This window comes from Corvus brachyrhynchos, unplaced genomic scaffold (assembly GCF_000691975.1).
Source record: "Corvus brachyrhynchos isolate BGI_N302 unplaced genomic scaffold, ASM69197v1 scaffold69, whole genome shotgun sequence".
Taxonomy (NCBI): Eukaryota; Metazoa; Chordata; class Aves; order Passeriformes; family Corvidae; genus Corvus; species Corvus brachyrhynchos.
Genome location: NW_008240228.1, coordinates 2,825,431 through 2,839,428, shown reverse-complemented (window position 1 = coordinate 2,839,428; position 13,998 = coordinate 2,825,431). Strand labels below are relative to the sequence as shown.

General features: G+C 41.6%; 1 protein-coding gene across 7 annotated transcripts in view; it reads left to right on the top strand.

Moving 5' to 3' along the window:
- Positions 1–13,998, top strand: part of PLCB4 (phospholipase C beta 4) — a 179,541-nt gene that overhangs the window by 98,836 nt on the left and 66,707 nt on the right. For all 7 annotated transcript variants that reach the window (XM_008642015.2, XM_017745246.1, XM_017745249.1 and 4 more), the window contains 2 exons: positions 8,212–8,291; positions 8,845–8,898. In XM_008642015.2, coding sequence (XP_008640237.1) covers positions 8,212–8,291; positions 8,845–8,898 — 134 coding nt within the window. The remainder of the gene's footprint in view (positions 1–8,211; positions 8,292–8,844; positions 8,899–13,998) is intronic.

Genomic DNA, 13,998 nt, shown 5'->3' with positions numbered 1-13,998 from the left:
TATTTAGAATTAAAATGTTTTGCCTGTGAGATAGGTATTAAATAGTGATCAGTATCACACACCTGCTAAGTCCCCTCCTTTAAAACTGTTTGCTGAATGCAGCATCACTAAATCCGTTGGCAGGCATGGTTTATTCTTCATTGTTTTGGATCCATATCTTTGGAAACACTGGCAATGCTGAGTAAACTCCTTTATAGGAGAAATACTTTTATAACTTACATGGGTACACTAAATTGATTTTACTGTGTGTATTTTCAGCAGGCTTTAAGGGAAATAATGTGTCAGAGTTATGTTTTGAAAGCATTTGAAAAAAGAAGCAAAGCAAAGGAGATGTTGGCAGCATTCACTTTTATATTTAACCCAGCAGTGTCTCTGCCTTACTGTGAAAACGGCTGCAGTTAAGTTTCTTAGGCACCTTAGATCTCAATAACCTGTATTAGACTAATTGGTTTGTGAGAATGTTGGCCTATTACACAGACTGTCACAAGAGATGAGCTAATTATGCTGTCGAAAAGATCTACTGCTCATTAACAGCCAAGCCTTACAGAACTGGTGTGTCATGCTGCAGTGGGCAGGCTCTGAGAGCCCATGGATGTCAGAGTCCTGCATTTGGGAGCCTTTCCACCAAAACATGTATCCAGAACTGTCAGCAGTGATGATCCACCTCATCTGATATGATCTGTTTGAGGCACGAGGGAGAGGATAAAGCAGATCAAGCCAAAAAAATCAATGTAGAGCTTTCTAAGTTGCCTTCACTGGGGAATTTGGCCCGTACTGTGTTGACCTTTGGTATATGGTAAATACATCAACTTGCTACTGTACTTCTGTGCTAAAATAGAATTTTCTAGGAGTTATCTGCACATAGAAGTGCTCCTGTTTAACTCTTCCTGTTTTGTTCAGGAGAAAACATCTTTCTTGTGGGACAGAGTAAATCCCCTCTAGAAGAAGCAAGCCTTTCCACGGCATTAAGTAGCTGTGCAGCTGCTAACTGCGGTTTAAAATAGGCCTTGATTTAATCCGTGTTCAAATATAAGCCCCTCCTTTGAAATGTCAGAGGCAAGAGCTAGGAGGAGAAGGGGCAATGACTGAGGCTTAAACAGCCCTGGTATGTGTGAGGGTTGTAAAATAGGTGTAAGAAACCTGAGGTTTCTGCTGTTCCCCACTCTCGCCATGAGGAACAGAGCATTACTCTGTCCCTTCCTGAGATAAACCAGGGTCAGGATTGATCTGTACCTGATTGGAATACTTAAAAATGAGGGATTTGAGTGGCAGATTCAAACACAAAAGCTCAGAATCTTTCTGCCCAAAAAAGTTCTGTAGGTGATAATTTACAGCTGGAGAAGAAGCAATTGTTACTCCCTGAAGGATGGGTTAAAATGGGACTGAGGAACCATGACAAAGGAAATTGGTGAAAATTCCTGGCTTCTTCAGCCTATCCACGCAAGGAGTGGTACTGGTGGGAAGCAGGTTCTGCCAGATCCCTGGCACAGGGTGGCAGAGCAGGACAGTCCCTGGGGGTGCCCCCGCTGTGGCAGGTGGGCTGGTGCCTGCCGTGGGCAGTGCTGAGCCCTCCAGTCCAGGCCCATCCCAGGCTGCCCATTGTCATTCGTCATCACCTGTGCCCAGCGGCAGCCCCATGTGGCCCTGGTGCTCAGCAGGTCTGTCTGAGGCATTGCTGAGCTCCAAGTATAGCTATTCCAACAACAAGAGTGTGTTTATTATCTCTCCACTTGTCTCCAAGCTCCAACTCTGGTATTTACATTCTATCTACTTAAATTTTATTGGTGTTTTCAGCTGAGAAATTGGTTTTCATTTCCACTCTTAAAACAGCCACAAAATAGGGTGTATTCTGTCTCTGATTGCAAGCAGCTGTCGTAGTCCACTCCTAAAGCAGCTCCACTGTGGTAGTAGGGAGTAACTGTAAAAGGTGGAATTTAAAACCTGATGTTTGGAATCCTGATTAAATCAGGCTATATAAATTACCCTGAGCTAAAATTAAAAAACACACACACATGCATAGTAGAGATGAGAGCGTATGTGTGTATTTTTCTTTTTCACTTCCCAGATGGACTTTCTGTGCCCTAGTAACTGGATAATCTGTTTTCCTCAATCTAGGATATTTGAAAAGGCCAGTGAATATTTGGGGTTGAATTTCCTTAGGGCAGAAGAGATGTAGTGCTGATGTGAGGCCTCAGCCCTTGGCATGTGGGCTGCCTATCCAAAGCTGACATTAGTCCGATAAAGCTGCTGTACTTCAGTGACCCAAAATCTCGACTTCTTGTCTTCTTTGCTCATCTACTCTTGGAATGCATTAAGGAGTTTAGCTTAAAAGATGACCCTAAGTCATCTTCTTTAACATTACTTAATTTTAGTGCATATCAGGGGTAAATTTGCCCTGATGGTTGTACTTTCCCAGCTCCAGTTGTTTTGTTGGAAAGGACCATCTCTCCAGCTCATAGATTTTGCCCTTCTGCCTGAAAGTACTGTTCCCCATGCCCTGCTGGCAGAGGAGTTCAGTGAACACTCCTAATTCAATTCAATTCAATTTAAGGAAGAGCCTTAATGTTAAAATCATATTTAGAGGCAAAGCTCCCACCAGTGTTTAAGATAATGTGGCTTTGGGAAGTGCTGATGTACACCATTCCTCTGGCAGTAGGTCTGGGATAGGAACAGCCACAGGGGAGACAGGGTGGGAAGGAGAGTGGAGCAACCTTTTACACTGGTTTTACACTTTTAGTTGGATTTGATGGAAAATAGATGTATTCTGCAGGTGTGTTACTGAGACAGTGGTTCACACACTGGTGACTTAACCTGTGAGGCACCAGAATGAACAGAATGTGCTAAAATGCTTAATTACACACTGGCAAACAACATAAAGGTAAATGCAGGCTATATCATACAGCTAACAATATTCATGGCATGGCATTTTCAACTGCAGTTGAAAACATTTCATTTTGACATTGTTAAACTTCCCAGCTTCTCAGCTGGAATGAGAATTTTTTTTATTTTTCAGTTTGTTTAAGATGTTCTGGTAAGACGAAGCACTTCAGGTTGATCGTTTTTGTTGGTGTTTCTACTAATCAAGCTCGTTTTGATTTACAAAGAAAAGTTCTGTTTCATAGAATCATAGAATGGTTTTGGTTGGAAGGGACCTTAAAGACTATTCAGTTTGAACTCCCCTGCCACGGGCAGGGACACCTTCCATTAGACCACGTTACCCATCCAGCCCGGCCTGATTGACCCTGATGTTTTTCCCCTGAAACAAGCTATTAAACATTTGCCCAAATCATATTGTTAAGAGTAGTAGAAAGTAGCAGAAGATTCCCATGGGAATAATCCACAAATACATTACAGAAAAGTTCTGCTTTCTCAATGCTTTGGTTTGTTTTGATGTTTCAAAGTAAAACTTTTCAAGGAACCTGCAAAACACTCTTGAACAGATCTCTAGAAGCCTCCCTGCTGTTCTCTGTGTCCCACTGTGGAAGTATATGGCTTATGTCTCTTAGCCCACATGATAAACATTTCTATCTCATCACTGCCTTAAATATATGACCACTGCTTACCTGTGCCCAGGATGTAATGCCCTGTTCTCTAGAGAAATCTTCATATCCCAGCCTGCAATTAACTGTTGGGGCTTTGCATGTGCTTTTCTGCCTTTTCATGGACGTTCTTGGCTATGCCACTGGGGAATTGTCAGTAAACTGACAGCTTTAGCCTTGGTTCTCCATAGCCAGGAGGTCGATTTCACTGTGCAGAGCTCCGCTGTGTTTCTCTTAGTTTGCATACAAAAGCAGCCAAAGTGATTCTTCCAGCTCCTTTCAGAGTAGGCCCCTCCAAGGCTGGAAAAGCCACTCCAGGCTAGGAAGCTTTGTTGCAGTGTGGTAGCAGTCTGGACACATCGGGCAGCTCCCAGTATGGAGCGTGTGAGCCTCAGCTTTCCTGATGGAACATTTGAAAGTCAGAAGGATCCCTTTTATTTTTGTGCCAGTATTTTCACAGCGATATCCTGCAAAAATCAGCGCTGCGGTCAGTCAGGTAGGGAAGAGGTTTGGCACTGCCACTCCTCAGGTCTCCTTGCTGTGGCTGGCTGGAGTGAGAGGAAGGGTGATTTTCGTGGAGCAGAGAGGAGTTTTGAGATGTCTGCATTGAGAGAAGAGGGACATCTGCTGGCTGAGGGCAAGTGCCAGTGATTCCTGCCAGCCCACGGCTGTCTTGGGAAGAGGTGGGAGACAATTCTCTGTGGGCTTTCTGAGCCTTCAAGCTACGGAGCCCTTGGCAGCCAGTCCCAGACACTGAACACCAAAATCAGAGGGCAATGCCTTCTTGCCTCCCTGGCTTTCCTGATGCCTGGAATAAGTGGAGTGCAACTCTGGAGAGGCTGCACTGGGCAAGGGAAGGTAAAATCTCAAGAGGTCTGGGTAATACTGACCCCGTCGATCAATAAGCCATACATGGCCTTGTCTGGGATTTCATGAGCTGTAGGCCATGGTGATTTTTAACCTTTCATAATTCTTGTCCTTTTCAACCCTGCCTAAATGAAAGGTTGATGGCTAAAATAGAGCTGAAAGGCCAGACTTATTTGTGCACCCTGCCAGTGCTGCCCGTGTTTCATCGGTGAACCTCAGCTAACACAGGGTCACTAAGTGCCTCGGAAGCATTTCAGTCCTACAGCAAAAGCTAAGAGAGTGCTTCTTTGATTGATTTTTCTTGCCCCTTCTCCTTCTAGAGATGTTTGACAGTGTTTGATCTCATCAGAGAAAAACAACATGCTGCTTGTTCCAGCCTGCAGCATAGATTTTGTCCTCTTCTGTCAGCCTAAGGGTCTGAGCTTAGGTGCGCTGGTGTTTGTTTCTTTTCATGACTGTTGATTTTCTAGGACTAGATAGCAGGGCCCAGATCCCTCTGTGAATCTGGAATAATATTTGTATATAGGGAGCCATTCAAGAGCTACCTCGACAGATTAAAGGTACTGAATCATATTTTGAAAATTGGAAATTATTCAACCCTAGCGTCAGTGAGAATCCAACATACCCTGATTTCTATCAAAAACATTTTTTTTTCTAAGACCAAAATGTTTCCTATCTACCTCATTTCAGAATTTATCTTGTTATAGGATTTTCCTCCTTTGCAAAGGTAGTGATTTGAAAATGCTGAGCGTGAAAGAAGAGAACTGAGGGTCTTTATCTCTGTTACTTACATAGATTTACAGGTCTTTCAGCTTCATCTGTAAAATAAGGAGTGCTGTCATAGAATACAAGCGAGGCTGCTGCTGTATTTGTCTGTGTGTTAGTTGAGAAAAACCTGAGCCCTTCTTTCATCCCTCCTGCAAGGTCATCAGACAAGTGTACATTAAATCTGAGAATGTTTTGTTGAAGGAAAGTAATATATTGCCAGCTTGACACTGAATTTTGTGAGTATCTGTGCACTGGATCACAGTGCCTTAAAAGCAAGTATGAAGACAGTTAATTGGAGACTATTCTGGCTCAGATGGACAAAAAGTCTGACTGCATTGAATGTGTTGTTGAATTTGGTTTTTTGTTGTCTTCCTGGTTAATGTGGGGCCAGCTGATAGCCGTGGGCAGCATCTGATGAAACGCTGCAGAACCTGCTCTAGCCCCAAAGCAAAGGGCAGGCAGCCAGATGCTGCACTGTGGCGTGGAACAGATGGGCAGACGTGGCTCTGGAACTGCCATGTCCTGCCCAGGGCACATCACGCCAATGTAAAGATGATTCTGAGCTGGACAAAGGCTCTTGGGTCCCTCTTTTGCTTGCTGCCAGCAGAGATGTGATGCTTTTGTGGCTCATCAGTGTTTGGTTGTAGGTTTGTGCTCTTTTGCTCCAAGGGAGTGCAGTTCCTGATTTGTCAGCTCTGTTAGGGAAGGGCATTAACACTGAAAAAAGGTTAGGGAGGCCTCTAAAGTGGGAACCATCAAGACAACTCCTGCAAAAAAATCACTTGGGAAGTGCTTAGTGTATTGATTTCTCTCTTCACTTTTTTTTTTTTTTTCTTGCAGTGTTCCTTTTTGGCAGCTTTTCTAGATGTGCAGAAGTAACTCCAGAGCTGAGTGCTGGCAAACCTTACTTTTAAATGTTAGTTTTTGTTGTATCTGGTATAGTCGTAATCCACTGCCTTCAAATCAGAAGGGATCTGTAGGTGTTTAGTTCCAAATGAAATGCTGATATTATCAGTACTGCACCAGTGGTGGTTTTTGGCAGAGAAAAAAGGGAGAAAGACTGCAGTTTATTCACAACGTGCATTTGGTGTAATTTAATTTTGCAAGGGCTTTTTGTTTGCAGTGAATGTGCCATTGAGTGGTTGGGTCAGTGTTGGAAGGCTGGGGAGTTTGGAAGGGGACAGACCAGTGCAGACAGTACGAGTTACAAAAACAAACACCCAACCAAACAAACCAAAAAAAACCCAACCCCAAAAAAACCCCACAAACCCTCAAATGTAGGTAGTTGATAGTAATTGAATTTCTAAAGTTCTAGGACATGGAAGTATACATAAGATTTGTTCAGGCATTTAGCATGGAATTATCTCAAGCACCATTCCTTTATCATCTGAGGTGAGGGAATATTTGTAGGAAAAGATAAGTGTTTCCTAAATCCGTCAGTAGCTTCTAGTTATATCAGTTCTAATAAGTAATATTATCTTAGCCCATGAACCTTGCTTTCTTTATCTCCCTAGGCAGTTCCTTCAGCCTATGAGTACAAAGCCATCTTACTCATGCAGCTGGAAAAAGAGAGATGGGAGGGCAGATTCTTACTGGGAGGGTGTTTTCAAGCCCAAAAACACACCTAAGAAAACCCCAAATACTACTTTTCCTCATAAGTGAGAGTTCTGTTTTTCAAATGATTCCCAGACAGACATTTGATCTATTTGAATCTTATGCAGTACTTATTTAAAAGTTAACTTAAAAAAGAACACTTAAATATTAATACATATCTTAATAAGTGACTACTTTTCCTAAAGCAAAACAGATTTAATATTTCATGAGTACAAGGGTCTCCTTAAGTATGTTGTTTATCTGTTGAATTGACACCTCAGACCTTGTTTTAGCCCGCAGGGATTTGCTGCCTGCAGTTTACAATATGCCATTTCCCAAAGATGTTAGTGTTCCTCCAATATAAATCATGATTTTTTTCATCTGTCTTGCAGATGTACAGCACTCATTCATGAGAAGAAAAATACACTCATCTCCATCTATTTATAAGTGTCATATTCTGGATCCTGCCCAAGTCAGCTCAAGCTGCATGCACAGCATTTGGCCAGAAGCAAAAAGCTCCTTTATTCATAAGGTTAATGTTTAGCAGTGGACCAAATCCCATCTCTGTTCCACCAGTGTAAATTATCTGTTGAGTAATCCTAGTGTTACAACGGCATAATTGAGATTGAACTTGGCTGGTAGCACTGCCATTTTTTCCTCTTCCCATGGCTTTTTCCTAGCAGGATTCTTGCTGAAATCAGTGAGTGTTCATGTTCGGGCCTAAGCCTTAAGCTGCTTCTCTACAGTTCTGCAAAATCTGGGTGCAGGCTACAGCAGAAAAATAGATCCCTAAAAGAGGAATTACATAAATAAGCGCTGTCATGCTGCTCTTGGCTGGAAGTTATCCCAGTGGTTATTTGGAATGTTGTGCATTTTAAGGATGAAAACAAGAAAACCCAGCAGGACTTGACTACGTAGCAGGGTGTGAGATGAGGTCAGCGTCACTGAGCAATTGTTGTGCCTCCCCGTGGTTTGCTCTAGAGCATTAATATTTCATTTCATTCCTTTTCTAAACTGGACCAGTTAAATATGTCATCACCCATTGGATAATGGTGCTCAGTGATAGTTGACATTGCCCCCCACCACAGGAAGGGAGGCAGATGTTCATATGGGGCTATAAATGGAGGGCTTAATAAATCAGTCAATGGATCACTTGCCTCGGCTGGCAATAAGCTGATTTATTAGTCCTGCTGATAGCACGTGTAGCATTTGGAAGAGTGGAAAGCACAATCCCTTTGTCCAGTGGAGGATGAAATAGTAATGGATAAAATGTGGCTGGACTTTTCCATGGTATGGGCTGTGAAGTGGGTAGTTTTTTTCCTCAGCACAGGTTATTAATATTATCCATGGCTGCAAGGAGGAGCCTTCCCCCAAGACAAACTTTCCTACTTCTTCCCTCTTCAGTTTCCCTAATTCGGTGTTTCGGTGTTTTTGTGTTTTTCAGCAATGGGTAGAAGGGCTTGGATCCATCATACATAACTTTAGAGCTAACAATGTCAGTCCAATGACGTGTCTCAAGAAACAGTAAGTTACTTGCTTTCCTCCCCTTTCTCCTTTATTTTCCTGTCCTTGTATTTTCCTTGTTGGAATTGGAAAAAAAACCCAATTGTTATTCATAGTTTGACATTTACAAAACAGTGTCATAAAGAAAATGGTGTTAAATGAGTTAAGAGTTTGTCTTTCATTGAGATCAAAGATGTCTCAAGGCTACATTTGGCACCTGCCCAGGAGAAATTATAGGAGAATTTGTAACTGCTCATTTGATTTATCCTAGTGTATGTTTTAATTATTGGCTGGTTTGTTTTTTCCTTGATGCATATGCAAGCAAAATCCCATGAGACTTTCTCATCTTCATACTTGTGTTAATTGCTGTACTGATTTTTTTGGGCTGCTTTTTGCCTTTACAGTTAAAGAGTTGCTCTGTCTCAAGCACTAAAAGGTTACAGAAAAATGTTTTTATTGCGGAACAATGATTTGTTTGTACTCATTTTGCAGACATGGCAATAAGTTAAACTTAAGTATCTAGACCTCAGTTTTAATAAATAGTATTTTAAAAATATTTCATTCCTAATTTCAGCTGGATGAAGCTGGCCTTTCTAACAAACACAAATGGGAAAATTCCAGTTCGGAGGTAAGCACAGTTGGGGAGCTCTAGGTTTTTTCAGTTCCTAGTTCTGTAATTTTAATAAAATTCTGTCACCTAATAATGGAATATAATATCCATTTTATTACTAGTATGTATGTAAGAGTAAGTACGGAACTAGGTATTCTTATCTGACCTCCTTGGTAAGCTAGGCAGGACTTCTTATCAACCTAGTAATTTCTTTATTTTTTTGCAGTCCATTGTAATGAGGATATGAGTTCTTGTAATAGTTTCCAAAGTCACTTAGAGTTAAGAGCATCAGATTTCTCAGCCTAACACTCCTCAAACCCTGGGATGGGTTTTTCAGTTGTAAAATTTGATAAAATACTTTAAAAAAAGAACCATAAAAGCTTGCAGGCCAGTAAAGTAGAGGACAAAAAGGTACTTTTAAGCTGTAATTCCTTGTTAAAGAGACATATATGTGCCTGCCAAAAATGCTTCTGCTTTTATAGGAACCCCCAGGACAATATTTGGGTTTGCCCACGCGGTAAATGAATTGTTGGGTTACTTGTTGTCAGGAACAGCAAAGCCAGAACAGTATCTTTCTTTCTGTGCAGCTATTAACTATTACAAGTTACTGATTTTCAGTCCTCTCTGGCTAGGCAGTAATACTCCCCCCTCCTGCTCTAGAACTTCAGTCATGCTCATACTTGAGCTGCTCTTCTCTTCATAAAGTACATGCAAACCACATTTTTGGGGCATGCTGGTTTTTCATAAATAGAAACTGGCAGAAGGGAGCAAGAGGAAGGACTTTGTAAAATAAGCCTCACACAACCATTTTTTTTCCAAGGGAGGAAAAGAGGTTTTTGCATCTATAGAATGTGCAGGAGGACAAAGAGCCTGCCATGCTGCTTTCCATGTTTCTTTAGTTTCATGACTCAGGTGATGCCTTGACAGTGTTAAAGCTGCTTCAGTGTATTAATCCTCCAGTTCTCACATGGCCAAGTCCCTGCTTCTCTCTCAAATTCAGCTGCCATGAAGCACCTCCTGTGCAGAAGTCCCAAGAGGAATATCATTAGCTGGATGAGGGAACAATACCACAGGGACAAATTGATTTTCAGGACTTTACGGCTTTGCCTGTGTTCGAACACAGAACCCTATTCCACAGTGTGAATTTATAGTGTGCTAGCTTGTCTGAAACAGTTTCTGCCTTTAAATATTTCAGATCACATTTAGTGAGGCATAAATTCTGTTATGCTCCAGCACAGATTTGTGTATGCAGACAAGCCTGTCTGTTGCTTAAAAGTCCAGTTCACTGGGTCCACTGTATTAAGTCTTTAAATTTGAATTGGCACTATTTACAGGTTAACATAAATCAGTCCCTAGCAGTTTAATTTATTGTGAAAGTAGGTTGCTTACAAATTCATAAGGGATCTACTATTCCATGGAGCTGAATCTCCTTTACATCTGGATACTCCAAGGAATGTGGTATCTTGGTGTGAGTGAAATGTGGAGAATTTTTGGGGCTCACACGAGAAGTGCTGTGTCACCCACTGAAAGGATGAGGAGAGGTGTCAGTGAGGAGTGTGAATGGGGGAGAGAAAAACTCAGTCTGCTCTGCAGAGCTGCGTTGGAAAAGAGGGGGAATCATGGCCCTGATGTAGGATGGCAACACCATGGGATTGGCCTGGTCCAGCAGGAGCTGCTGATAATGAAGTGGGACACAGGCACCAATGGGTCTCAGCACTGGGCAGCCTGGGATGGGGGGAATTTCACTGCTTCCCCCTTTCGTCCGTGAACACTTAGTGCAGAGAAGGGAAGTGGAAAGAGCAAAAGGAAACAGGAGGAGGGAGATGCATAAGGAGAGGGACATGTATATGAGGAAGGCAAGCCAGGGAGCACTGGGAAATGTGAGCTGAATGGCTCTGCTATGCAAGGGGCACCAAAGTTTCACATTTCCTACCCAAGCTTCTCCCCCAGTACCTCTTTCACTGGTTTAAACCACTGGTGCTTCCCCTCCAAGTGACCTTTCCATTTTACCTGTTTTAAATCCACTGTTATTTATTCAGCCCTGCTTCCTCACCCTCCTCCTGCTGCCAGGGGCTTCTGTAGCAATTGCTGTAGCTCTGGGGATACAGATGGGAAGGTTTCTCTCTCAGAAACAGAACGCCCAGCAGGTCTGTTCAGCTGTAGGAATGCTTATCACAAATGCTCCTGTATTTCATTTTTACACAGAAGTGCAGTAAAACACCGAGGGAAAAAAAAATCTCCTCTGTAGAATCAGAGCTCCTTGCACTTCCTCCCAAGTTTGAAACAAATTTTGCGGCTATCACATTCTTCATAGGGAATGATCAGCCTTGAGAAGGTGACACTCCTCGGGCTGTTGGTGGTAAATGCCATAAATATTTGTGACTCTTGGTTGCACAGTTGGGAGTTTCAAAGTCACAAGCATTTTTCTCGAGCTACTTTTGGATTTTAATGTATTTTGGGGCATAGGTCTGTTGCTGTCGATGTACTGTGTTTGGGAGAGAAGGAATTCTGGCAGTTAGCAGTGTGAAAACCTTCAGAGAGTAGCACTTTTGCCTTTTGGGCTTTAATAAATTTTAGCAGTCTGAGTCTAGAATTACATTTACAGATCTTGCAAAGACACGCAATTTGTAAGACATTTTGTATGTTCAGATTTTAACACTGCTGTAATAGATGAGTAAACAGGTCAGTGTTTGTTGAGAAAAAAAAATCTACTTGGTTTCTTCAACTTTCTGTTGGCAGAAAATAGATTTTCTATATGAGTGAGTTGCACTTGCTCATTTAGAGCCTGGTTGGAAATTAGCTTTGCTCAGTCTATGCTTGTCCCTTTGTATAACTACATTTTAAAGGATTTAAGCAAGTTTAGGTCCTAACTATGAAAATGTATAGGAAAAAAAAGGAAAAGCTAAACTATGACAAATGAAGCTTAAATCTGTTTTGTAGTATTTTAATTAAGTGAATTTGAAAGTAGAGGTTTTTTAAGTGTGTTTTGTATTGATTACTCCAGAGTGTCTGGAATCTGTTTCAATACTTCAGTGTTGGTTGGAAATCAAAGTTAGATAATTCCTTGTACAGCGTAGGCAGTACTTCCAGGTCAAGCCAAGCTGATAAATTCAGTGGAGCCATGGCAGAAGATTGATTTCTACAGGTTGTGCTGGCTTGATTTTTGAAGTAATGGTTGGAAAGTGGTGCAGGTCTGAAGTATCCAAGTCCTTTAATCCACCAACAAACACAATAGAGTCATATGCCTCAGTTCCAGAGTCGGGAAGTATTTTCAGTATTTATGAGGAAGTACACTGGCATGGAACCATAAGCCCCAAACCACTGTAGGTGCAACATGAGGAGTAAACACCTGTAGGTGTCAAGATGAATGTAAATCTGCTAGGATGAAGTCTCTTCTGAGAGAGGGAAAGGCAGTTTTATTTGCAATAGCCTTAGCAAAATGAGTGTGTCACACTGTATTTTTACAATCTTTTTTGATTCATGCAATCTTCTTCACACTGCTGCTCTCATTACAAGTTACTGCTATGTTTGCTGTCATCTTTTGTGAAAGAAAAAAATTTGTTTGGCATCAAAAATAAGTTCCCTACAGCCATGGAATCTTGGCACACATCTGATTAATTACTTACACCAATATTACATGTTTTACAGGACATTTATTATTGGAGCCCGATTCATTACAACAGACATAGAAATTTATAGGGCTGGAAATAGGTTGTAAATTGTAGAGCTAACATTACTCTGTGTTTTAGAATTAGCAGAAAAATAGATGCCTGAGTATTTTTTAAAGAAACAAGTGCCTGAAGTTAAACTCAGTCTATATTTTAGTGAAAATATCTTGGTACTTATCAGCTTTGGAAAATCAAACAGCTAACTTAGATGCCTAAATAGGGACATAGAAATCTAAGTGTTGTAAGGAGCCAGTAAGAAAGAAAAAAAAGGCTAAGTTTTGTTAAAATATTTTTTTATCATTTAGATATTTCACTTCCTGATCTTAATTTTATTAGTATGAAAATATTTTTATGGGCCGTTTAGAGTGTTTTGGAGAGCAAAACAACCGTGAATTGCTATGGCAACAATTTGTTTCACGTCTCTTGTCACGTGCAATTATTTATTATGCATGAGATTAACTAAAAGTCTCAGCAAATGTTTGTCTCACTTGATGATAAAGAACAACGAATTCTTATCAGTGTTTCCCAATGTACAGCTTTTGTTAGAAATGTGTATTGGATACAGACTTCAGTTTCTCTCACCAGACGAAGACACCAAGACCAAGGGGTTGTGGGACACACCATTTTAGCTCAAACCCTAAGCAGAAGGCAGGAGAGCTGTCAGGTTTGGATCCCTGTTTCCAGAGCCAGGGGTTATTCAAACTCATCTCAAATGGAAACAGAACTAGACCAAACACTTTCATATTAATCATATGAAATAGGTACATTTTTGTGGGATTTATCTCATTCCAAGTGAAACCAGTTTGTCCGTTATATGCATGGTGAAGTCATGCTTTGGGAAGGACAGGATGCTCATCAGTTTGGTGGAAATATTCCAGTGGCAACTGAGGCCTACTTAAAAGGATTTGTGTGTAGTATGACTCGGACAGGATATTCTCACTGGCTGTGAGGTGAGGGAACATCCAGAGGGAGGGATGTGCACCGCAGAAGGGAATGGGATTTGGCATGTGGCTGGGAGTCTCTTGATAGCAGCAGCTGCTTGAAAAGGAAAGAGGAAGGAAGCTGCCATGGGGAACGGTCCACACCTACCTTATGGGTGACCTGGGAGGTGCAGGTTAATGCCTGGAATGGAAGGGAAGTCGCCACAACCAGTTAGGACCAGAGATACGAGTCTCCTCACTTGGAGAATCTGCTGCTTTCTAAACAGTCATTTATCTCAGCACACAGCTTAAAAGAGCGAAGAGAAGAATGCTTTGCATGGCTCTGTATCCCAGTGTATTGGGGGAAAAAACCCCCCTCTTTTGTTCTGTTTGCAGTTCATTATTTTGATGTATTTTCTAATGGCTGGCTTGCAGGCAGAGCAGCGCTGCTCTGTGGAGCTTAGAGCACTTCTTCAACTGCACTATTACTTGGAAGCTGCTTACATTCATCAACTGAAGCCAGGGGAGAA